This window comes from Corvus cornix, chromosome 21, assembly GCF_000738735.6.
Source record: "Corvus cornix cornix isolate S_Up_H32 chromosome 21, ASM73873v5, whole genome shotgun sequence".
Classification (NCBI taxonomy): domain Eukaryota; kingdom Metazoa; phylum Chordata; class Aves; order Passeriformes; family Corvidae; genus Corvus; species Corvus cornix.
Window position 1 is genome coordinate 897,458 of NC_046350.1, and position 25,889 is coordinate 923,346.

At 48.7% G+C, this 25,889-nt stretch overlaps 1 protein-coding gene across 1 annotated transcript in view; it reads right to left on the reverse strand.

Moving 5' to 3' along the window:
• Window positions 1-4,064: 4,064 nt before the first annotated feature.
• Window positions 4,065-25,889, reverse strand: part of ZBTB40 (zinc finger and BTB domain containing 40) — a 44,652-nt gene continuing 22,827 nt past the window's right edge. Inside the window, 20 exon segments of the mRNA XM_039564028.1 lie at window positions 4,065-7,544; window positions 7,546-7,682; window positions 8,410-8,630; window positions 9,592-9,678; window positions 12,152-12,314; window positions 13,142-13,181; window positions 13,183-13,351; window positions 13,769-13,928; window positions 14,728-14,877; window positions 14,879-14,922; window positions 14,925-14,939; window positions 15,385-15,404; window positions 15,406-15,790; window positions 19,690-19,858; window positions 20,926-20,957; window positions 20,960-21,058; window positions 22,023-22,180; window positions 22,532-22,546; window positions 22,693-22,834; window positions 25,223-25,415. Coding sequence (XP_039419962.1) covers window positions 7,511-7,544; window positions 7,546-7,682; window positions 8,410-8,630; window positions 9,592-9,678; window positions 12,152-12,314; window positions 13,142-13,181; window positions 13,183-13,351; window positions 13,769-13,928; window positions 14,728-14,877; window positions 14,879-14,922; window positions 14,925-14,939; window positions 15,385-15,404; window positions 15,406-15,790; window positions 19,690-19,858; window positions 20,926-20,957; window positions 20,960-21,058; window positions 22,023-22,180; window positions 22,532-22,546; window positions 22,693-22,834; window positions 25,223-25,415 — 2,433 coding nt within the window. The 3' untranslated portion in view covers window positions 4,065-7,510.

Below are 25,889 nucleotides of genomic sequence, written 5' to 3' on the forward strand. Positions count from 1 at the left end.
CATCTATAACCCCACTGGAGAAAGCCCTGTGTCTACTGGACAGCTCAATAATAACAGCTTGAATAATGCTCAGAAACAAAAGAAACAACTTCAGGCCTGAAGTGCTATGTACTGAACCAAGGTGATGTTAGTGTGGCATTAAGATCAACTGATCGGGCAGCTCTGCTCTAAGCAATGTCTCACTGGACCCTCTGAGCTGGAAAATATAAAAAGAACACAAGTTGGATAAAGAGAACAACCCCCACACTTGTAATTCCCAAGGGATCCTTCCAGCCATCCCACCCATCTACCCAGCACAGAGCCTTCCTTGTGACTCCTGCAGAAGGCCAGAATGGGAATTATTTACCTACAGCTGTAGACTTTCCAGTCTCTACAGAGAGCAGAGCACGGGCAGGCATATGTCAAGAGGTGCCACCTCCACAGGATGAGCTTTGGGAAGAAGGCCTGGGTGATGGCAGACCACGGAAAGGTGGGTGGAGGGCTGGGGTGAGCCTGCAGGGAGACCTTGTCCAGGTGAAGGACAGCAAAAGGAAGGGACAAGGGTGGCTGGTGAGGGCTGGAGCTCAACTCTTCCCTACCAAAGTGCTGGCCAGAAGGCCAAGGTCATCGAGTAGGTGACATATGGCCTTGGCCTCCTTGGGCAGAGAAAGCCAGATTCACATGTCAGGGAAAGACATCATCACACCCACCAGCAGGTTCAGCACAGCTGGAGGGGCATGGATTATCTCCCCAGGCAGCCTGAAACCTGAGGCAGGGCTCTACCCACCTTATCTCAGCCAAGAGGAGGAGGGCAAACTCCATCTCCAGCAAGAAGCCTCCAGCGGGTGGAAGACCTGTGGGCTGAGACAATTTTGCACAGTCCCAAGCTACATCTAATCTATCCAGACAGACTCATTTGTTGGCAGCTCCTTTGTGCTGCTAGCGAGGATGTGCACACCAGACCCATCCTGGCCAGCCCTCCCCATCAGCAGGAGGCTCTGGGGCCAGCAGGAAAAGGTCTGGGAGGCACAGAGAAGAGCTTTCCATATGCTGCAGGGCTCTAAGCATCCCTGACCCATGGGATGAAGGAATATAGGCCAACAAACTTGACCCTGAGCTCCCTGGGAGCAAGACAGGGACTGACTGCTCCTGTTTAGAAGTGGAAAGGTCACTGTCTGGACTGCCCGCAATGCTGGGCATCTCCAGGGTGTCCAAGACAAGGGAAATAAGGCAAATCTAAGCATTTGTGCTCTGCACAGATGGGCCCTGACTAGTGTTGATGCCCTTCAGCACTTGCCAGAGAGCAGAGATGGCAGCGAGCACCATCACAGGGGTGAAGGCTGCCACCAGTTCACTCCTCAGCCACAGCAAGCAGTGTGAGCTCCTTCACCCTTGTGCTCGATGGCAGATTTCCCACCTCTTGGCTCATGCTGGTACTTGTTTCCTGCACAGCCTCCAGTTCATCATTTACAGGTCACATGCTGCCATGGGTGAGCAGCTGTAGGCAATGACACGTCATTACAGCAACGCTCAGAGCAGGGGCAGCAGGGAATGCCTTCTGACCTGCCAAAAGCAGCTCCTAAAGCCCCCAAACATCACTCAGGGCTCTGCACGCCTCCAGTTCTGACCAGCAACCCTCAGGACGCTGTCATGCACCCTGACCAGTCCCCTCCTGTCCCCATGCAGCCAGCGTTGCTTCTTCCCAGGCACATGGCCTGACATTTAGCAGTGCTGAGCTGCTCAACTGTGCCCATGTGCTGGGCAATTCAGATCCTACTGCTCCTTACTGCTCCTTCAGCCTCTGTCTCAGCAAGGGCTTTCTGTTTCCTTGCAGGTCACAGAAACCGGTGCCATGGCCCGACCCATGGGTGTGTCCCAGTCCCACTCCCATTGCAGATGAGAGCTCTGTACCACAAATTGTACAAAGCATCCATGTGTCTGCTATTATATCGACTAAGAACTACACTTTATCAGGTTTGCTTAACATGATTAGAAGTCTGGGTAGATTTCCTGCTTTGAATGATCATAAATGGTGCGGGGAAGGAAAAGCGAGAGCTTCTGCTCCCAATAAAATGAATTACTGTGCTAACACAGGAAATCAGGAATTGTGGTGACTTACTGAAGAAGGCCCCATGCAGCTGATGGTGCTGGGGGCTCAGGCACATAAATTGAAGCTGGAGAGGCAGTGAGCGCCCATCAGCCAGCCTGCTCCTCCCCAGGACAGAAGGTTACCAAGCCCATCTCCCGGGAACATGCCTCAGATTTCACTCTCTGCAGCAAACCACCAAAATTTGGGAAAGTCCCTCTGGCTGCTGAAGCATCTCATGTCTGTGCTGTGAAAGGGCACTCAGGTTTGCTGAGCTGGATGGAGGCTGTTGGAGACATCACTTCCCTTTTCCAGTGCCTCAATTCACTGGGATCATGCTGGCAGCCTGCCAGATCAATAATAAAATTTGCCAGGACATCAGCATCATCTGGGGCTGCCAAGGCTTGTCCAAATCACAAGGAAGGTTTTCAGACCGCTGCTCTACCCCACAAGAAGCTTGAAGGAACATCCAAACTGCCACTGTGCTTCCACCACCGCCATCCCTCACTTCTGGGCAAGCAGCAGATCTTTCCACCTAATTACAGACAGGTTGGATTTAAAAATAATAAAAACCTTAACCCCAAAACGAAGCCTAGAGCACTGAATTTGCATAAACTTATAAAATAACACCTGAGGGCTGTGAAACAACACTTTGCATGGGGAATGTCAAGTGAGGGCTTCACAGGGCACTACTGTACCCAGGGCACTCTGCCCTCTTCCAAAGGATCCCCCAGCAATGGGACAGACACCGGCTCACAATGGGGAGCTGTGCAGAAAACAAACATTTCCCAATGGTCACAGGCTTAGTCCTGCACCCTAAATGGCACCAATTAATGCAAGAAGATTGTGCTGGTCTTGGCTGGGGTGGAGTTAACTGTCTTCATAGTGGCTGGTGTGGGGCTGTGTTTTGGATTTGTGCTGAACACAGGGTTGATAATACAGAGATGCTTTTGTTATTGCTGAGTGGGGCTTTTCTGTTTTTTGTAAGGCCATGCTGGGGAAGAAGCTGGGGGTGCATGGGAGGCTGGGAGGAGGCACAGCCAGGACAGGTGACCCAAACTGACCAAAGGGATATTCTAGGCCACATGACATCATGCTCAGTATATAAAGCTAGAGGGAAGAAGGGGGGGGGGGGGCATTTGGAGTGATGGCGCTTGTCTTTCCAAGCTGCTGTTCCATGGGATGGGGCCCTGCTCTCCTGGAGGTGTTGAATACCTGCCTGCCCATGGGAAGCAGTGAATTAATTCTGTCTTTCTTGCTTGTGTGTGTGGCTTTTGGTTTCCCTATTGAACTGTCTTTATCTCAACCCACAAGTTCTCCAGCTTTTACCCTTCCAATTCTCTCTCTGATACTGTTGGTGGGGGAGTGAGCGAGCAGCTGCGAGGGGTTTGGCTGCTGGCTGGAGTTAAACCAGGAGATGTATAAATCACAGAATCATAGAATGGTTTGGTTGGGAAAGGACCTTAAAGCTCATCCAGTCCCACCCCCTGCCATGGGCAGGGACACCTTCCACTACACCAGGTTGCTCCAAGCCCTGTCCAACCTGACCTGGGACACTTCCAGGGATTGGGCAGCCACAGCTGCTCTGGGCCACCTGTGCCAGGGCCTCCCCACTCTCACAGGGAAGAATTCCTTTCTAATATCCATTCTAAATCTACCTTCTATCAGCTTAAAGCCATCCCCCTTTGTCCTGTCACTCCACCATTACCTGATCAAACATCCTCCATGGGATGTCACTTCCCAGTTTCTTACAGGCACTCTGCCCTTTCTCCAAAAACATCCAAAAACAGGAGGACACAATGAAAGTCAGGATGGTCTCATGCTCCAGCCTGACCTTACAACAGTTTCTCTGCTTCCTTAGAGGATGGCACCAAGGTCAAGAGGGGTACAGGATGCCCCAAAACCCAACAGGTCACCCAGCACCCAGGACAAGACTTAAAAAAAATCATGTTTTCAAAACCCAAGGATTTTTCCTTCCAGAAAACAGCTTCACATGAAATTCTGCAGCTACATCTCTCCTTCTCCATGTTTTATTTCTACAGAGAAAAAAAAAAAGGCAGCATAACAAGGAATCACCAGCAATCACTATCTCCAGTGTGGTGCACACCAGACCAGGACGTGTCCTGGGAAATGCATCTCCCTCCCGGGTAGTACATAGGTGTTGCTAACACTGCAATTTGCTCTGCTATGCGCATCTCATCTATCAAGAAGGAACTGGAATGGGGGGATGTGAGTTATTACCTCCTCATAATGATATGGGAGATGCTCAATGGGCTCTGTAAAGCTGCAGATCTCTTGCTGGGTGTGCGCTGCTGGCAGGACTCTGCTGAGGATACGTTCACACAGGATCTTGCTGGGCAGAAAGGCAGGAGAGATGGCCCCAAACAGGACAAGTGAGCCTGAATCACCCCTGATGTAACACCTACACTGTACTCTTTCAGCTGTGACAACACTCCAGCAACAGGGACCAAAGGGATCACAGCCAACAGACCCCATGCTCATGTTCTGCCCTGGCTGAGCTGCCTCTGCCCCAGGACAGGGCTAGAATAAGGCAACTTCTCCTCAAGCCCTGCTGAACCTTTTTCCTCCCTCCACAGTTTTTCAGGAACAGAGATCATCTTCACCGTAGTGCTCCCTGCAGATATTGGCTCACACATAAAGGCCAGGACACCTGTAAAGCATTGTCTGGACAATCTATTTCCCACTCCAGAGCACTCCCACAGCCCATGCAGTATTTCCACAGCTCCCAGCCCCCACAAAGTCAGAAAACAGGGAACAGCTTCCAATTTCACCAGCCTGTGGGACAAAATCCACTGCTTTCCTCCCGACACATCTATTCTGAAACCACCAAGACATAGGTGCTTGTTCTGTCATTATCCCCATGCTCATCAAAAGTGCCCCGCACAGTGTCCAGGCAGGCATGAGATGGGCTCCAGCAGTTCCCCGTCTGGCCCTTCTCCTCCTGGCCAAGGGGCATCCCAGGTTTTTCACCTCTTTACCTCAGCAACAGGTGCATTTTACCCTCTCCAAGGCCCAGTTTCAGACTCTTTAAGCAGTGATATTCAGGGTTTGGAGGTGACCTGTCCGGGGCTTGGAGTTTTCCTTCAGCCAGGCAGTGGCTCAAGATTTCTCCACAGCTGGCAGCCCGGGAGCTGGGGAAGGCCTGGGAAGGCTCAGAGGAGCTTCCACAAAGGTGTTGAGGCACCTGGGCACCAGCACTAATCCTCAAGGCCTTGAGCACCATCTCCTGGTCATTCACGGATTTAGTGGCAACTTAACCTCATGCTTCCTCCATGTCACCATCCCTGCAAAGCTTAAGGGGACAAACCGTACATGGGAGCCCTTCAAGACGTGCAACAATTCAGCAGGGTCATTCATACACTTGCTGCTACACACACAAAATGCCATGAGCTCCCCCAGCCCCTCTCCTGGGAGCTCTGCTGCTCTCTCCCTCCTTCCAAGTTTTAACGGGAACAAACTCTCACACTGGCACAACCACCTTGGCATGCTCCTGTGCCTGGTAGCACTGAGCAGCCGGCACAAGATGCTTCTGGAAAGCTCCAGTCTGTTCCCCTCCTGCGCTGCCCTGACTCTGGGCAGCAGGATACAACAGGCACTGCTCACGGTGGGTTCCTGGGATCCAGCAGGATCACTGCTCTGTGTGTAAATATCACAGTGGCAGAGTTCAACCTTTTGGCATGAGGAAAAGGAAGATAAATGCTACCAGTCCCCTCAGAGCCACAGGAACCCTGCATCTATCTAATTGCACTTCATAATGGATTCAGCAAGCCATTAATTATCAGATTATATTTTAGGAAGCTGCAGATAAAAAAGCTTTATGAAATTTAGTCTTAAAGGAACTGGTGTGCGCAATGAAGCTGTTGCGTCATGCTGGTACCAGAGAAGCAAACTTTACAGTAGGTACTGAGTGCATTTTACAAGGCAGTGCCCCGTGTGCCAGGGGAAGGTTCACATGCAGTCACAGCAGCTATCCCACACTCCAACACCTTCATTATGCCACGCCACAAAAGACATTGGCACACAGGCACAGCTCTTTCCCTTTTTTCAGCATGACCCAGGTGAATTAGAGGGTGGTGGCAGATCTCAGGGCTATTTGCTCACAGAGAGGATGGATATGGCCAGACCTGCCTGGGACCCTCCTTCCTAACAGACACCCTGTTATGAATAAGTGGGGAAAGTTGGCTTTTGTAGTCCTTCATGGTAAGAGTGTTTTTCTGTTAATTGCCTGTTGAATAGTTAATAGTTAATTAATTATAAGACTTACTGTTAAGTCTGGTAAGCGTTTAAGTGGTTCTCCTGTTTTATGTGTCACTGTTAAACCTGTTAGTACATTAATTTTTAGGGAATGGGGATTAAGTAGGCCTAGTGTTAGACCTGCTTTATCTACTAGCAACAGGCCTTGATGTGATTGACAGGGGTGGAATGATCTACTAGAAGGTGGAACGATCTACAAGGGTGTCATCTAGGATTAGCATAAAAGGAAGAACTCAGAACGCAGATTGGACTAAGACCTACCCAATCACTCGATGCACTGACCTCACTCCATTTGGAAAAACCAATCATCTAGACAACGAGCCAACATACACCAATCAAAACACCTCCAGGGGGACGACTCTCAGAAAGAGGGTGCTGTTCTCGGGAGGGGTATAAAACCTGACTCCCTTGGCAACTGCAGGTCTCTGACCAATCGACCCGGGCGAGGCATCGTGGGGTGGGTCCTCCTCCCTAGGGCTAGGCCAATCAGCTGATAGGAACCTTAATTGCTCTGTTACTGTTTCTGCTAATAAACTTGCCGGAGCAGAGATAAATTGACTAGTGTTTTATCCATTTACTTCACACCCACAGCAAAAATATGGATGGGATCAGATCTGTGTGGCCATCCAAACAGTGCTGAAGTCATTTAGCACAACTCCCAGGAAGTCTCTACTGCAGAAGAGAGGCCCAGAGGTCAGCTCTTCAGCTTTGTGCTGGAAGAGCTCTCCAGCTGCACAATACAGGTGAGAGCAGAAGGAACAAAGCAGCCCTTACATCTTGCAGAAAAGGTACCTGTGAGCATATCACTGATTCAGCCATAAAAATCTCCATCCTAAATTGTCAGGACAGCTTTTTTTGGTTACCCATATCCATACACCCCAGCTTTGTCCTGTACCTGTCTGTTCACAGCAGCGGAGAATTACACCTGATTCCCATCTTTTCCTCTGCTGCTTTATTTCTCATGTGTAGTAGTCTACCAGTGGCTGACTGCAGGGAGACTTCCCAGGCAGTGAATGAACCTCTCCTGTCCTGTGGCCATGCTGTGCTTGCTGCATGCCTGGGATTGCTTTCCCAAAGAAACCCTGGATCTCCCAGGTGGAGCAGTACACTGAGTTCCTGAACAAGCCTAGTGGATACCAGGTGCCAGGCACAGGCACCCTCCACTGTTCCTCACTTGATTTCTTCACAAATCAAAGTGACTGCCATCAGACAAGTCCTCCATAGTCACTGCCACCAGCTCAGAGCCAGTTTGGCTCACTTGGGATTTGGGCAACATCATAGGTTTGGCATCATCAGAAGAGATGATGTGCTCTGCTGCTTCTTGCTCCAATGTCTGAGTCACCTGTGTGGAAAGAAGATGACCCAAGAGTCAGACACATACAGTACCACTTTCCCCTGGATCCCTTTGCTGCCCACACCTTTCCCAGCCCCAGCTCAGGTAGTAACATTTAGCTTCACACCACATGTCTGCAGTTACAACAGGCATGAGACTAATGGGAAACACCAAACCACACACACCAGTGATGTAAAAGACAGGAGAGTAATTTAAATATTTCTCTCTACAAAATTGCTATAATTTAACTCCACAAGCAGTCGTAGACAGTAAACATTCTGTGATTATCCACTGTGTGAATGCCATCCCAGGGAATCTTGCACACTGGGCTCCCTCATCCAAGGAACTCATCTCGATGGATGGATGAGAAATTGAAGAGTCTGGGTTCAAACCTAGCACTGGGCCTCCAACAAAACAGCTGCAGTCTCACGGGGTGTCATCGAGGTGTTAACACCCCCTGAGTAACAAGGCACCTCCACACACAGTGCCAATCCTCCTCCTCGGCTCCTTAAAGTCATGACTGAGCTGCTTCCCCTCCAGCAAACCCACTTCATGCCAGCACAGAAATCCCAGAGCACTGTGAGCTGGGGGTTTGCATCATGGACCCCTCTAAGAATGGGAAATCAGGGAGCAGAAGGGGTAACAGGGCCCACAGGGTGGATTTGGGAAGGATAAGAGGGTGGGAGAGGAGGATGGATGAACAACCACAGCGGCTGTGACACGAAGCAGTCCTTACCTGCACAATCTGGGCCATGGTGGCTTGAGAGAAGGCCACCTTGGGATGCTCAGTGCTGAGGTGCCCCTCCAGCTTGCCCTGGGAGGGGAAGAGCTCCCCACAGAGCTCACAGGTGAAGGTGCTGTCTGTCTGTGTGATGTGCTGGCTGGTAATGTGGCTCTGCAAGACCCCCGGGGAGCGGAAGGCCATGGAGCAGTACAAGCAGCGGAACAGCTGAGAACCTGTCTGAGCCTGGGCTGGGACAGCCAAGGGCCAGCCTGAGAGCACAGGGAGCTGCAATGGCCAGGACACACAGGGCTGAAACCCAGCAGGAACTGGCATGTGCTAGTGTCCCTTCTCTTGGCTGCACCACTGGCTATCAAACAGTTCACGGCTGCTCAGGTTCATTTTGGCTCCCTGCAGCACTGGCATTAAGAAGCCCGGCTGGTTTGCCTGCAGCTGTGGCTGTCCCTGCTCACAGGAATCCCTCCTCCCTGTTCCTTCACACCATCCAGCACTGCTCCTTGCTGGCCTAGCTTGCACCTCCTGATTCAGCTATCCCAAAATCATTACCCACATCAGGAGTTCTCCACTTTCAGAGAGAGCTTCTTCTCCTCACTCTCCAGGCTGCTGTTGGCTGTCCCCTCCAATGTCTCCTGATTCATATTCTCTCCTACTATCCCATGCACTGCCCTGGGGACCCACTATTTGTAGTAGCCTGGTCTGACAGTTCACTCTGCCCTTACAGCTTGCAAACTTGCAAAAGCGTGGAACTGGATGATTTTTGAAGTCCCTTCCAACCCAAACCATTCTACGGTTCTATGATTCAAAGGGTCCTTAACGTGGTGCCCCCAAGCCCAGGTCTCTCTCTGATCTTTCCAGTCTCCCTCTAGCTACACAGACAAACCTGGTGCATGGGGTTCAGTCCATCATTCCTCATGCTGATGTCTCTTCACCTACACTTAGCTCTCTTCTCTACTGTAACAGGCAAAACCATAACTTTCCATGATTCCAGTAGGTCCAAAAACTTAACATGTCCCAGCCTCACCAACACAGTGTTTTTCCAGTTCATCCTTATTTTCTGTTTCCTCACACTGTTTCCTTACCATGTCCCTCTTCACCCTCCTGCTTAAATTTCAGACATCACCAAGAGGAACCATCACTGCTCAAAAGGTAACCTGAACAGCAGCAAAGGTGACAGACCTGAGTGCCTGTACTTCATGTGAACCTGCAGGAGAGCCAGCGTGAGGAACAGCTCCTTGCACGACTCACACTCGTGGAACTTCACATCTGTAAACAAAGCCAAGAACACAAAAATGTGCTTTCAGAGTCATCTATATGAGACTTTCTGGACCAGAGCTGTCTAGTATTTCATCACCACCACACCTGCACACAGGCATGAGGAGCATCCGTAGAGATGCAGCCAGGAGCAAGTGAGCTGCAAGATGCTGAGATGAGCCAGAAGAGACTACTACAGGTCACAAGAATCTACTGTGACTTGCAGGTAAACAGGATGTGTAGCCTTGTCCTATCAGAGTTACTGCATTGGTCTCTTCTCTCACATAACAAGTGACAAGAGGAAATGGCCACAAGTAGCACCAGGGGAGGATTAGGCCCTGTGCTCTTCAACATCTTCATAAATGACTTGGAGACAGGACTGGAAGGAATACGAGGCAAGTTCACAGAAGATGCAAAACTGGGAGGAGCTGTTGCCTCTCACAAAGGCAGGGAGACCCTGCAGAGAGACCTCGACAAAACAGAGGATTGGGCCATCACCAACCATGTGAAGTTCAACAAGGGAAAGTGCCGGATTCTACACCGGGGATGGGGCAACCCTGGCTGTGTGGATGGACTGGGGAACGAGAGGCTGGAGAGCAGCTGCAGGAAGGGACCTGGGGTCCTGGTCAAAGGCCAGTTGGATCTGAGTCAGCAGTGCCCTGGCAGCCAGGAGGGCCACCCGTGTCCTGGGGGACATCAGGCCCAGCATTGCTGGCCAGGCAAGGGAGGGGATTGTCCTGCTCTGCTCTGCAGTAGGGCAGCTTCACCTCGAGTCCTGGGGCAGTTATGGGCATCGCAAAGTAAGAAAGATATTAAAATATTAGAGTGTGTGAGAAATGAGACAACTCTTAAAAAGATTAATTTATTGAAAACAGAAAAATTGAAAAATTACAGAAATTAGAAAAATATAAAAATTTGGGATCCTATGGCTCAGTAGATGGTATGCCCCAGGAGCGCAGGGATTTGAGATCTTCTGGCTGAGACAGCACTAGACCTCAGGTAGAGAAAAAGAACTTGCAGTGCTGACTTTAAAAAAATTACTAAAAGCCCCTTAAAAGGGGTAAGGCTTCAAATGCCCAGCACCAATGTCTCCCACAGCTGGTCTAGGGAGAGCAAAAGGGGAAAAGAGACCCCGCCGCTCTGCTTCATCCTTTTTATAGTGTCTTTGCTCTGCCCCCAATCCACCCACAGCCCACCCCTTCGGTCCAAAGCGATTGGTGCTTTCCCTTTGATGGATCATCTCCGTCCACCAATGGCTCATCGTTGTCGGGGGGGGGGGGGGTGGTATTGGTTGAGATAAGGGAACTACAATGCCTTCATTAAAATTCAGGTATTCAGGTTGCCATGGAGCTTGCCTGCAGAGTAATGGCCATGGCTAAAAGTAGCTGCTGGCTATTAGACTAGGTGGGGGTTTTTTTGGCCTTGGAATCAGAATGCAAGTGAAAACCACCTACAAAAAAGTATTAAAATACATCGAACACATCTCAAAACACTTGTAAAAGTATACAGTAAACACAGGAAAGGTAACTCTTATGGTGTACAAGTGGTTTGAAGTTTGAAATGGGAGCATAAGTTGGTGATTTTTAACTGGGGAATTTTTAATTGGGAAGGGTGCAACTCTCTTAATAAACTACTTTGAACAATTGAAAACACTGATAATGGAACTGGATTTTTGTACCTGGGCTGATGGGTTAATTGTAACATTCAATTTAAAAATAATTAACTCAAAATTAATTAATTAAAGCACTTAATATGCAAAGACCAAGCACAAATAGGGATTTCATGTATGACAAGTGTGTCCAAAGGAGGGCCAGGGCAATGGTGGAGGGCCTCGAGGGGAAGCCATGTAAGGAGCTGCTGAGGGCACTTGGTCTGTTCAGCCTGGAGAAGAGAGGTCAGACCTCATCACAATCTACCACTTCCTCGTGAGTGGAAGAGGAGGGCAGACACTGATCTCTTCTCTGTGGTGACCAGTAACAGGGAATAGCCTGAAGTACTGTCAGGGGAGGTTTAGGTTGGATATCAGGAAAAAAGCTTTTCACCCAGAGAGTGGTCAGGCACTGGAACACGCTCCCCAGAGAAGTGGTTCCAGCACCAAATCTGACAGAGATCAAGAAGCATTTGGACAATACCCTTGGGCACATGGTGTGACTCTTGGAGACGGTGCTGTGCAGAGCCAGGAACTGGACTCAATGATTCTTGTGGGTCCCTTCCAACTCAGCATATTTTGTGATCAGGGAAAATTTCTTCCTGGAAAGCATGGTCTGGCATTGGAACAAACTGCCCAGGGCAATGGTGGAGTCACGATCCCTGGAAGCATTCAAAAAATGTATGGATGTGGCACTTAGGGACATGGCTTGGTGATGAAAGTGGCAATGCTGGGTTAATGGTTGGACTAGATCCTGGAGAGCTTTTTCAACCTAAATGATTCTGTGATTCTCTCTCTCTCCCAGCAGTCACCACATCACTCATGATGGGTTCTTACCTGTGTGCTCTGCCTCGACATGCCTTCAGTGAGCAGCAGTGCTGATGAAGGTTTTGTCGCAGCAGCCGCACTGCACAGAGGAGAACTTGGAGGACTGGTGATTCTGAGCTGCAAAGACATCAGGGTGGTGGGTCGTGTTGTGATACCATAACCCTGACAACTGCTGCAATGACAAGGATCAAATCACGGTTACCATCCAAAGCTGTAGGCTTTAAACCGAAAGAGAACAGGTTTAGATGGGATATTGGGAAGAAATCCTTCCCTGTGAGGGTGGTGAGGTCCTGGCACAGGGTGCCCAGAGAAGCTATGGCTGCCCAATCCCTGGAAGTGTCCAAGGCCAGGCTGGATGGGGCTTGGAGTAACCTGGGCTAGGGGACAGTGTCCCTGCCCACGGCAGAGGGTGGAACAAGATGAGCTTTAAAGGTCCCATCCAACCCAACCCACTCTGACATTCTATGATTCTGTTCCAGGGACAGCATGACAGCCAGAAACCACGTGGGAAGCAATAGAACAGGGGAGTTGTGCTCAGCAGGTACAAGACCTGCTTGTCCTCCCACAGGACAAGAGCTAACACCTCACTCTCTTTTTCCATTGTCCCTGAATACAGCTGAATCCCTGATCCTTGTCTCACTCACCGCAGGTCTCCTTTTGGTGTGAATTCTTGTTTCCTTGCAGCAACGTGCTCCCACACACATTCCCTCCAAGGCTTGCCATTTGCAACATGACTATTTTTACTCCTACACTTCCTGGCAGCTGGAAACTTGAGTGAATGAGATTCCTGCGGGTCCTGATGGGCAGATACATAGCCCTTTGCAGCCAAAGCCCGTCTCTCCCCATGGACCTGTCTTTTCCCTATGGACTCTGCCTCTGCACAGTTTTTCCCTCTGCCAACCCCAAACTGCTGCATATGGCCAGGAGAGACACCCTGGTGCAGGAGCGGGCAACAGCAGCATTGGCATATGAGATCAACTCCTGGGTGCACCGGCTCACCTGGTAAGCCTTGTTACACATTTCACCGGTAAAGGGTGAAACCCAACACCATGTGGCACTCCAGGAGCGATGGGGCACTGAAGATTTTGGAGCAGGTAGGGCAGGGGTGGTATCCCCGGGAATGGGCTTCACGAACATGCTTGCGGTGTTCCTGCAGGGTGGCAAAGCTCATCTGGTACTTCCTGCAGTCATAGGGATCTTCAGTGTCTGCTGCCCAGAAACACAGCAAAAACCAGTGAGGGCAAAGAAATCAAGGGAAAAGAAGAGAAGAATTAAGAGGGAAATTTACAGAGGGAGGAAGAAAAAGGGGGAAAAAATGTTACTTCCCAGGTGAAAACTAAAACTGGGATTTGGGCTTTACATACAGCTGTTCCTACTCACTGACAACTTCCCACAGTGGGCCCCCAGCAGCTTGTTTGCTGGAAGCTACCCCTGCCACTGGTTTTGGGATAACCCTACTCATAGCATCAAACCACTAAAATCTCATTTTTCTCGGGAGGAAAAATCCCCCCACGAGACCCTCAGCAGACATCAGTAACACTTTGGCATGTGGCTGCCATGACGCCACAGAAGCCATGCCCTGCAGGCTGGGCTGCCCATGCTGGGGAGACAGCCAGCCACACTCACTGTGGAAGGTCTGGAGGTGGATGGAGAGCCCGTTGGCCTGGTGAAAGCCTTTCCTGCACTCCCAGCAGACATAGGGCTTGTCCCCGGTGTGGGCGCAAACGTGGCGCGACAGCTCGATGGACTGGGTGAACACAGTGTCACAGCACTGGCAGGAATACACCTTCCCTGCAGGGACACCCCAGTGAGAGCCCACACCCATGGCACAGCAGCTCTGTCCAGACTATGCCTGACTTCAGAGGGAGAGGAAGAGACTGTGAAGTGAATGGGGTAGCCATTTCCTAGGTACCAGAGCATCTCAGTACAAGATGCAAAATGTCCTGGAGGTGCTGGAGAAAACCACACCTGCACAGGGAGGATAAAATTGATACAGACCTCAGGTATCTAGAGGTACTACATGCTTCCAGGGGTACTACATGCTGGTGTGTATCATGTTCAAAATGAATTGTCCAACTGCATCACACTGATGGAACAGTGGGAAATACACCCAAGCACATTTATTGCAACCCCAGCGATGCCTCATCTGTGCCAATGAGCTGGAAGACCCTTGCCTCAGTCCCAGGAGTGCACAGCACTGAGTGTGGAGCAGGAGGAGCAGTGGCATGAAAAATATGTGAAATTCAGCCAAAGGGAGGCATGGGAGAAAGTAGGATAACCAGAGGAAGAATGCATCGCTGGAGTCTAGATGTGATGGGACAGAAAGCAGCTATTCAGGAGAAAAACAAGGAATGTGGACGAAGAGGAGTGTGTGGGTAATCTGAGGACCTGGATAAGGGGATGAGGGAAAGGCAGAGTAGAGAGTTGAAAGCAAACCCATGCAGGTGGAGAAGATCTGGGAGCAGCCTGATGATGCCCAGGGGTAGCCCAAAGGCTGGGGAAGCAGGCAGGAGGCAAAGGGAGGAACAGGGCATGAAGGAGTGGATGGAGCAAGCTGAACCCAGAGCCAGCTCCTGCAGGGAAGCTCCCCCTCAGCATGCTTCTTTCTTGGTGTGGTAGGCAAGGGCCGAGGCCTGCCTGAAGGTTATCAAGCAGTGCTTGCACACAAAGGGCCCATCCCCTGTGTGCAGCCGCAGGTGGTTCTTCAGCGTGGAGTTGGCCGCGAACTTGGCCCCCCCACTCCTGGAAGGAGAAGGGCTTCTCATCAAGGTGTTCTGTCACTTGTGGTACTGCATCCCTGGTGAGGCAGGCAGGACACTGGCTAACTCAGCTGCAGAGGCACCACTCCACCCTACTGCAGGTCCACCAGCCCATCAGCGACACTGAGGTCCTCCAGTGTCCTCCAGCCCGGAGGTCCACCACAACATTGTGAGCTGCCCCAGGAAGGGCAAAGAGATTTGGCTCCTTGCACGCGTCCTGCTAAAGCAGCCAGGAACTGGAACAGCTTGATTATTTTTGGAAGCTTTTAAATTTGCCTGTAGCCCCACTTTTCCTTGATGAGCTATGTGGAAAACAATTAGGGAAGAACTAATCAGAAAGTGGTTCTGCTCAGTGGGGCAGGAAAAATGAGCTGTGTTTCTCACACATGGCACTCACAGAGCTGCAGGGATGAGATTTCAGACTATTACTTTACTATATTGTCCAAACTTCTGTCTAAACACCCCTGCTCCCACCAACCCTACCTGAGGCATGAGCAAACTCTTCCACAGATGTCACATGCCACAGGGATGCTCTTCTTCTTCTTCTTGGCCATCCCCACCATCCCATGGACCTCCAGCTGATGCTTCTCCAGCTCCTTCTTTGTCGATTTGACCTCGCTGTGCTCTTTACACTGGATCTGCTTTCCTCTGGCCACCCAACAGCATTTCATGTGCACCTTCAGGCAGCAGTAGAAGTGGAAGACCTTATCACAGGCTTTGCAGACAAAACTCTTCTTGGAAGAAGCTTTGTCTTGGGATTCCTTTGCCTCTTTGGCACTGGCACCTCCCACCTTGTCCTCATCTTTGTCCAGAGCTTCAAGCTGGGATTCATTGTTCACCGTCCACCTCCTGATCCCAGGTTTCTCCCCTCTTCCCTCAGTCAACAGACCTATGGAAACAGTAATTACTGTTTCGGTGGTGACCAGTAGGACTGAGCAACCTGCCCCTTAGTCTCCCATCTCCTGAATGCTCCTACATAGTTTTCCCTGCTCAGATGCAACAGTAACACATCAGACATGCTGTCCCATCACAATAGTGGCCCAGAAGTGGTTCTGGCCATGCATGGTTAGAAACATAAAGAGTGATCCTTGAATTTCTCCACCACACACGCAAGGGTCTGCATGAGATGCCAAGAGCCAGGGCCAGATTTTCTTAAAAGCTTCTTTCTCAAACTCTTGCTTCCAAACATTTGCCTCCAGCTCAGACACGTGAAGTTACAGCCATGCATAATGTTTGCAGACCTGAGCCCCAGGTATGATACTGTCTAAATCTGCCACTGAGAGTGGACATCCAGCCCTTAATTACAAGAAATCTCAGAAACACTTCACAAACACAATCTCTTTAAAAGGGAATCTTGCTACGATCATTTTGAGTCTTCTACTCAGGGCCCTGAGGTATTTTAAACTGCTCATTATGTTCATTTCTTACAAAGCATAAATGCCTTCCCGAGTCCCTCTAACACCATCATCTCAAAAAGCAAAAGCTGGAAAATTCACCCAGGATCTCAGTCTACAGAAAAGACCCACAGGAAATGTATGTATGGAAAAAATCAAAATACAAACAGATATACATTTGTCTTCTTTGCTATAATGAGAACCCAGGAACTGCGTGGCCATGGAAACAGACACAGACTTCTTTTGCCAATGTACAGGAAAACGCAGCCTGTGCTTGAAAAACTTCATCTCTGCCTTCCTCATCATGGGAAGAGCTCAGCACAGTGTCCTCTTGCACAGCACTACTGCCCCAGATTTCCAACCAACTAAAGACTAGATGACATACTTTGACGGACCTGGAAATCTTAAGATACCAAATGGTGATCCATAATCTGCGAACGCGTCAAGGGACAACAGCAGACCGGAAGACTGGTTTCCAGTTTGTCCTGTTCTGTCAAAGTCACCTTGACTTGTGACCTCTAAGGTTTCTTTCCACATCCCTTCAGCCAACACTGTCAGTTTTTCTGACCTAAGTGAAGAATGATTTTTAAATCTAGCAGTGAGATGGTAACTGTCTTTTTTTTTTTAAACAAGACCATGGAGATGAAAAGCCTTTTTTGTAGAGCTCTTGACACATTTCTGAGCTATGAGAGTAAGACCAATCTTGACAAACATGATCTCCTAAGTGGCTGTAGAGAGCCCTGGAAAGCAGATGGCTAGAGAGGAGGTTATGGAGTTGGCTGAAAGAGCCAAACCCTGCCCTTGCATGCACCAGGTGCCAACAGTGACAGTGCTCTGACTACAGCAGGGTCCAAAGGAGAAGCCAAGAGATTCCATGTTGTACCTCCACCAAAAAAACCAATCCATTACTTGAAGTGCTGAACGTGGCTAGGGATGGATGCAGTTTCTGCCACAGGGACGCTCTGTGCCTTCCAAGTGCTTCGGTTCACCTAACTTAATTACCAGAACTTTTTGAGAGCTTTTTTTGCAATAGATATGCAAAAACTGTTGTTTTCAAGTGGAAGTGCAAACTGAGCACATCTCCATGCAGCACATACGTTCTCAGAAACACAAGGTCTCCTCAGTTTTAATAAGAAGCTCACACCCCTCAGACATGAGGTCTGCAGTTATCACTCATATCTCATGCCAAAAACCACAAGGTCCATAAAATCACCTGCTATACGTGGGCCTGGTAAGCAGTGATGTCAGAGCTGAGTAGACTGGCCTCAAAATAAAGATACAGAAGTTCAGTGCAAAGATCTGTAGGATGCCAGAAAGAAGCTGGTACCTGGCAATCCTCCTCTGGACACTTCATCCAGAATAGATGTTTCTGCCAAGTAAATAACATTTTCCAGAGCTTCTGTTTTTCATGATGCTTCTTGCTTGATTTCGTCTCAACCTTGGCTTGAATCCCTGCAAAGCCACTCAGTGGCAGCAGTCTGCTCTCTTTGATACTGCTGCCAGAGAGGCAGCAGCTGCCAGAGCAGTCACACTGACTCCCCAGGCCCCTCTGCTACACATGCCAAGGTGTCCAGGAGTTCACGTGGGCAGCGCATTCACAGACACATGACTTGTTGGCTCATCTGCTCCAGAGTCATCAGGGCATCGGTCCTGGCACATCCCAGAGAAACACAGACTCACGGGGAGTGGGACAAGTGCCTGCAGCATCAGAAGGTGACAGAATCAATGGCAGATAAGAGAGAAACATCCTTTCTAAGGAAATCAAAACCATGACCAGGTGAAAATGCCAGCTGGATTGGTAGCAGCTCTTGGTGGAGCTAGAAGAGAGGACGTAGATCTGAATTGGGCAGGAATATTGGATTTGCAGGGTAGGACATCTCTCAGGAGGCCATTGAGGCAACGAATGGGAGTGGAGCGTGTGCTGTCATCCTCCAAGCCCTACAGCTAGAGCAGTCATTGAGATCCTTGGTTTCTTCTACCTGTGCCCTCCTCCCAGTCACCCACTCCCACCTTCCACTCCAGCAGCATTGCCTCACTGCTCAAGACCACAGGCAGGCCAAGGAGCCCAGGGTGCACAGGGTAACCTGCCCCCAGCACACTGGGGACAGGCTTTGCCTGTCCCTGCCACACATGAAATGATGGCAAGTGTCAAAGCCACAAGGCTTGTGTTCATTCATACTGACAGCCTTGACCCAAATTTGCAGTTAAAGTAATTAAACCTTCCATCCCTAAAACAACGCGACACATTAATAGCAACCTGCTTTTTACTCTAACTCCCCAGCGATCTGATGGCACTTCCACACTGCTTGTCAGCTAAGCAGCTCTGGTACCATGAGAAGATAGGAATGGATTGAGCCTGTACTTGGATAAAAACCACCCTGTGCACATCCCAGAGGACTTGCAGTCCAAAGAATCTGGATACACTGGGAAACAGATGAAAACGTATGTAAGCAAACAGAATAAGCAAGTCACATTTGCATCCTTTCTGGGAGGACACACACCAGCAATTACTTTCCTGACCCTCTGGTATCCTTGTCATTAAAGCACCAAATTCAGTGAAGAATTTTTCCTTCAAATGATGGATGTAAAGATACAGTTGGGCTCAGCTGGAAAGCCTCCCACAGCTCAGGGCAGGACTCACACGTGGTTATTGCTCTGCATTTGTTCTGGAGTTCACAAATTGTTATCTGCTTGTGTACCATTCACAAGTTTGCCAAACTAGTATAGCATGTTACATTGTCCTACTGCTGTCGGACCCTCACAGGGGAGTATTTATCTGTGAAGTGCATACAGAGCAAGACCAAATTAAAACATTCTAAGAAAATTAACTCAGAAAATAGTCTGGGATTACAAACTGCACTGTCTTGGTCATCTTTGCACAAGAGGGGTGTGCTCTGTCCTGACCTTTCTGCAGCACATGAAAAATCCAAACATACACATAGGAAGTCAAGGGAATGTAATAAAAGTCCAAATTCATACAGATCAAACAGCACAGGAAAAGCCAATGAAACCCCACAGTTTAAGGATAATAATTCTGAAAAATAATCCAATACAGATACAAATTACAGAACTAAGCTGCTTAAATGCCTCCAGATCAAGGGCTGGGGTGGAGAAATGCAAACACAGTTAAGGAACACCAGCATGGGGTCAGTTATGGGCTCCACAACCCCTGTAACATACAAAACTTAACACAGTGCATGTTACCAGCAGGAGAAACACACACTCCAGTGCCCCCTGCAAATCTTCCTGCAAGTACAACCCAAACATCTGGCCAGAGGTAGCTCTGTGAAATGGCCTCAGGCCACCAGGACACTTGGTTCATCACCTTACTGCCCCAGACCCCTACAACCATGGGTAAAAGCCCACCGAAGGGTAAAGCCTGTGCTTCTCTTACCCACACGGCCCAGCTCCTGCATCACTGGCTGCAGGTCTGGGAAGGACTCTTGGACACTGCACAGCAGGTGGCAGATCTTGATGGCTGGGACAGACTTCCCCTGGGCTGTGCAGAGAGCTGCTTTCAAAGAGGCCTCTGAACTTTCAGTCTGAGCAGAAATACTCAGTAGCTGGAGAAGTAGGAAGAAAAGATCACATGACAGATTATGGGCTGTGAAAGTTCGGGATGGTCAGGGAGTGAGGGTACATCCTTTCTGTTTCATCTCTACTGCTGGGAACCTGCTTTGAGAAACCAGAAAATAAATCCCTTTCCATACAGGTCTGTGCTCCTACACGGATATATGTGCATGAGCTGAGAGAATTTCAGGATTTAAAAAGTTACAACAAATTAAAGTCTGACTTTCTGATTTGGTATTAGCCCACTTAAAACCACCTTTGCATAGAAAGAGAGGTTGTTCCTCAACACCTGACAGCATTACCAGCTTACCTAACTCATAAATGTTTTTGTTGTCAAAGGGACAATGGGCAAGGTACTCTGGGATGCTACACACTTATGGCATCCTCAGGGCATTTTCTGGGAGTATTTCGTTCCCATACAGTCAATTCGAATGGAAACACACAGCTCTGCTTTCCCCAGGACCTCAGTAACCTTGCAAAGCTCAAATGTTTTGCTGCATTTGAATACCCACATCTTCATCAACTGAGAATCTCACTGGCACCTTCTTTTACTTAAGAACTCCTGCAGAATTTATACAGAATTCCAGAATGGTTTCAGTTGGAAGGGACCATAAAATCATCAAGTTCCAACTCCTCTGCCACAGGCAGGGACACCTTCCACTACACCAGGTTGCTCCAAGCCCTGTCCAACCTGTCCTTGGACACTTCCAGGCATGGGACAGCCACAGCTTCTCTGAGCACCCTGAGCCTCCCCACCCTAACAGGGAAGAATTTCCTCCTCATACCTAATCTAAATCTGCCTTCTGTCAGTTTAAGGCCATTTGCCCTGGTCTTTTCACTGCTTGCCCTTGCAAAAAGTCCCTCTCCAGCCTTCCTTTAAGCCCTCATTTATATAAAACACCCAATAAAATATCCAGCACACACTCACTTCAGCGAAGGAGCACTTCCAACTTTGGATGGCTTCCCCAACTTAAGCAATGTCCCTTGATCTCAGTGCACATTAGACCTGTACACCCTTTGAGCCTCAAACCATGCCAGCTCTGAGAACATCCCCTCATACCTCTTTCACTTGTTCCCTGAGCCCTGCCTCTCCGGAGCCAAGCCCTTCAGGTCCTCTTTCTGCTGGATGTCTTCTGAGATCAGCTTGCCGTGCTGCAGGATGATCTCACTGGCTGTGCTCTCACCGGTGGCCACTGAAGGTAAAAATGAAAAGCAAAGGTATTAAAAACGCAAACCCAAGGAGAACCTGAAGCTGAGCTGTTAACATGAGCGACTTCTTCATGGCACAGAAAACAGCAAACTACTACATTCAAGCTTTGGTTGTACTAATTGCAGCACTGACATGCAGCATGAGGTCCTTGCAGACCTCCCTTCTCACTGCTTGTCCAACTTCGAGCGAGAAGATAAGGTTTTCCCAAGTATGTTGCTGAAAGAGACAGTGACGACTTCAAAAGGCAAGGCATGGTTCTCTCAAGACTCAGGATTTCTTCTCTCCCTAGTGATAGAGATCCCAACTTTTGCAGAAAACAGGCATTCCTAGGCACAATTTGCCTCATCTGAGGACAGCCACATGAAAATTGGCTGGATGCACCAGGGACCAGAGATGCTGGTTTTTCCAGGCAGTGTACAGAGGGGATAGAGGAGTTCAGATGGAGGCACCTGGCTGCAGGTGAACTCCAGCTCTGTGCCCACAGGGCCAGCACACACAGCCAGGGTCTGCTGCACAGACCACCAAACTGAGCACTCCTCACACCTTTGTGAGTGTTTGACAACAATTTAGAGGTACAAGCACAGTTTAGGTTTTAAAGCAGGAAAACTGAAACCCAGAAGCCGAGGCTATGGGGAGGACAGGATGGTGGCTGCACAGAGACCTACGATGAACCCTGGGCTCTTGGGCTGATGGGCCTCCAGCTGCCTGTTACCACAGGATGGTGGCCAGCTCTCAAAGGTTTGCTCATTATAAAACCTGCATGCACAGAGCCACAAGCAAAGCAGCTGTGTTTGCCAAAGTGCTTTTCCAACTATAACTGTTTCACCAGGGACATGGGTGTTGAGAGCCACTGGAAGAGAAGAGGTCATTGGCCAGGGAGGGGTGAGGAGTTAGAAAGCAGCTGCTGCCAGCAGCAGGAGAAGTTCAGGGAAAGAGAACGAGGACACCTCTTTGGAAGAAAAATTCTGTGCTGGGTTGTTTCTGGATATCCTTCATGGACAGTTTCAGGGATGCAGATTCCTGCACAGCCATCAGCAGCTGCCAAACAGCAGAGACAGACAAGGACTGCCACTCCAGCACTGCCAACACAAGGGAGGCAAAACCGCTGCCTCCTGCTCACAACCTGCTCCATCACCTTGGAGAGACCTTCAGGGAGGCACTAACAGGGACCCCATCCACATGCCTCCCTCACCACACTTGGACACAGAATCCCTCAGAAAACTACAGAATATTCTGACTTGGAAGGAACAAGGGCATGACCAAGGCTCACCCAAACCCAGCCTGCCCTTGCTCCTACCCGCTGCAGACCTGGCTCACAGTGCAACTCAAGCAGTGACCACTTAGTACCTAAACACATCAGCCATTCCCTCATTCCCATTCCCTTGCTGTGAAAGCATCTCTCCTCAGAGCCCGAAATCAGCCACTCTTAGTTGCTAATCAGCTTCATATACATTACCCTGCCTCATTCCCACTAAAGAATACTAAGGAATCATTAAACCAAGTCCTACGGGTTGACTGCCCCAAACCCAGCATGGCAGGTAGTAAAACAAGTCCTTAGGATTTCCAGGATTTCCCTGCAGATGGGGATGAAAACTCTGTATCTGCTTGCAGATGTGCAGGAGCCTGCTCATCTCTCTCTCTGCAGGAGCCAGGCTCCATGCAGCAGAGATGTCCTCCAGCAGCACCTGGGTGTCTGTCAGGAGCTCCACAAAGTTCTCTCAGTATTGTCACAACAGTTTGGCTCCGTAATCCTTTTGGGCTCCATTTGCCCAAATTCAGTGAATGGAAAAAGGAACAGCTCAGCTTGCAGCATCTTCCCAAAGGGCTTCAAAGGTAGGGGAAACAGAAAAAGCCTAGGCAGCCAGTTCTCCCTGGGTCACTAATGCTCAGGGCCTTATGCTTAGCACACCTGGATTCACCTTCAAGCAGAAGATGAACATGACAAATCAGTACTTCTCCAATGCAGAGACAATACAGAATATCTTCTACCCCCATGTGCCAACAGAAATTTGGCACCCAAATATCTCCTGAGTATCACTCCCAGTCTGAGCCCAGAGGAAGAAAGTCTCAGTGTTCAGCAGATGAACAAGTGGCCTTGTCTGTGAAGGCAACACCTCCAACACCTCAAGATGTTCATCAGCCTCTTCTGATACCCTGGAATCACAAAGACCCCATTACTGACTCTAATTAACTAGAGTTTCATTGTAAGAGGCCTGTAAGTCAGTGTTTGATCCAGTCCACCAAAAAGGAGCTCTGAAATGCCCTGGCTCATGTCCCTCTCATGCCCGTGTATGACTATCAAACACACCAACATTTTACACTCAAGTGGACCAAGGTAATCAAGAACTCAGTGGGCTGAGTTGCCATTGGTGAAAATGTTAAGGGCACACAAACCAGACTTGCGATTGCAGAGCACCTGTAGCACCTTCTTCTCTCTCTTACACCAAAAACCTGCAACTTTAACATCATTCCTTTCTCTTATCTAATTCCAAGCTGGATCTGCTGAGTTTGCCTTGATGAATCACAAAAATGATGAGTCCAGAGTAAAACGCAACCCTTTAAAGACACCCCAGCATCAGGACATGATAGACTAAGTCAGGAAGAGGAGCAGTGTTTACTCAGGATAATGAAGAGACTTGGGCAAAATCTACTGTGTCTCAAGAGTAATCTAGGATTGTACTTGTCACTTGATTACTTGATAAATAAAACTGGAAATTGGCAAATGTATTAACCTGAAAAGGATTTTTTCACCACTGCAATTACTAAATTGAAGAAGATGCACCGTTATACTTCAGTGGGAGAAACCAAACCCAAAAGCTGTAGTTCATCCCAGACACCCATGCATGATTTTTGTGCTTGTGTCTTTTAATTATTCTGGTTCAGTACCAACCAGAACAATCCATCATTTTCACAGCACTGGGAGAAAAGCAGGAAGCACAGCTTGGGAAAAAAAGGTAAAGTCTTTGCGTCCCAGAAGATACACAGTGCCATGTAAGAAGAGAAAACTCTCCAGGATGGGGAAGAAAGCAATGGCAGGCTGGGGGAATATTCAGTGGAAGTTTCGGAGCTACTATGAACAGCTCCCTGAACAAAGACTTCTTGGAGACATGAATGTGATCCCCAGCAAAGCCAAGGGAAATCCACAGATGAAATATTTTCCTTCTTCTCCCATCAGAATGTTTCTTATTTTACGACACAAACTTGAGTTGTTATGAATGCACTCTCCACTCTGCTGCCATGCCAAGGTGACCTCAAGAACCAGCACATGCCCTGTGTCACAGTGCAGGACCTCCTGCTCCCTGTTAGCTGGACAGCATGGGACACCAAAGGTACCACCAGTTAAACTGCCAGCAGACTCAAATCATCCCCTCCCTCTTCATTTCCACCATAAGAAATATATGTGCTTCTGTTTGTTCAAGCTGCAATTTGAGGAAATTCAGTTCTATGTAATTAAGGAATGTTCCTCCTTGGCACAGGTATTACCACGAGATAATTAACCATGCTGGGAGTCTGGTGTTTCAAGAAAGCAATTGTGCTTAACAAATGACAAAGCCAAGTGCCTGTTGGGAATGTTTGCTACAGAGGAAATTATCAGCATTATGAGCACAGTTTTGCTTTCTATTAAACACTCATTTATATTTCACTGCATGTTAGTTTAGTTTTAAATTTTATGTGCCTTCAGAGTCTCTTGATCTGAATTGTTCAGGCTGTGCCTAAACCCACCTAAACTTGGAAGATTGTCCCACCAGGCAAAAGAAGGCGTCTTCCTGAGTCCCTGGGCTACCACAGGCAGGCAGCAAACAATAAAATCCCACCAAAACAAGTAAGAGGAGTGGCCTGGCCATCCAACAGAATGATGTGTAATGGGGACACTAAGAGTAGGACTCCAATCAGCACACTCTGCTCCACACAGCAGACCATGGGTCAGTGACCAACACGAGCAGAAATGCTACCTGGATAGAGGAAAGAAGCACAGCCCAAGTAAATTTTCCTCCCCATCTCCCTCAATCACAAGAAATTCCAAGTAGACACTGTCTGTATTTAATGTCAAGACACTTCCAGCCTAGGGGAATTTTTAGCTATTTGCTTTCAAAGGCAGTCAGTACCACACAGTAAAATCACCAATGGAAGTTTAATTTACTCATACCTTTACCATCAGAGATGTTTGCTGTTGCCACCAAGTTGTCCTACAGAAGCTGGAGTCCAGGGAAGGATGCTTTCACAGCCTCCAGAAGTTTGACCAAGCTTTCCACTTTCAGGGTTTTCTCTTCATTCACCTTCCTGACCAGATTGTCCATGGCTTCCCTCTGAGAGCCACCTTCACAGCAATCCAAAACTACCTGTAAGAAAGAAACAGCCACAAAACTGTCTGTGAGAGCTTCCTACAAACCCTTGGATCTGAACAGAGATCAGAAAAACAGGAACAGTACCACAATACTGCACTAGATCCCTACCCACTGCTTACACAGTTTAACTGGAAGGTGAGGAACACCCAAACATGGCTGAGGTGTAACAGACGTGTCACCTTGAAAACAAACCTGGTGCGTTCTTCCACCAAGTCCAGCTCTTGGAAGTGGCTGACAAGCAAAAGCTGCTTTTCAAAAGAAAACAAAAATAGACTTAAAGAGAGTGTTCAAAACATTTCTTTTAATATTTTTAGTGACTACTTTTAAAACTGACAGTCTTGTTTCCCTTGTCTCCACGATTTTTCTGTTTGCCATCAAAAAATTGATGGCCAGAAAAAAAGACTCTTATTATTTAAATAAGCACCTATTAACTGAATTATTATTTCTGTGACAAGGCCACATGAAACA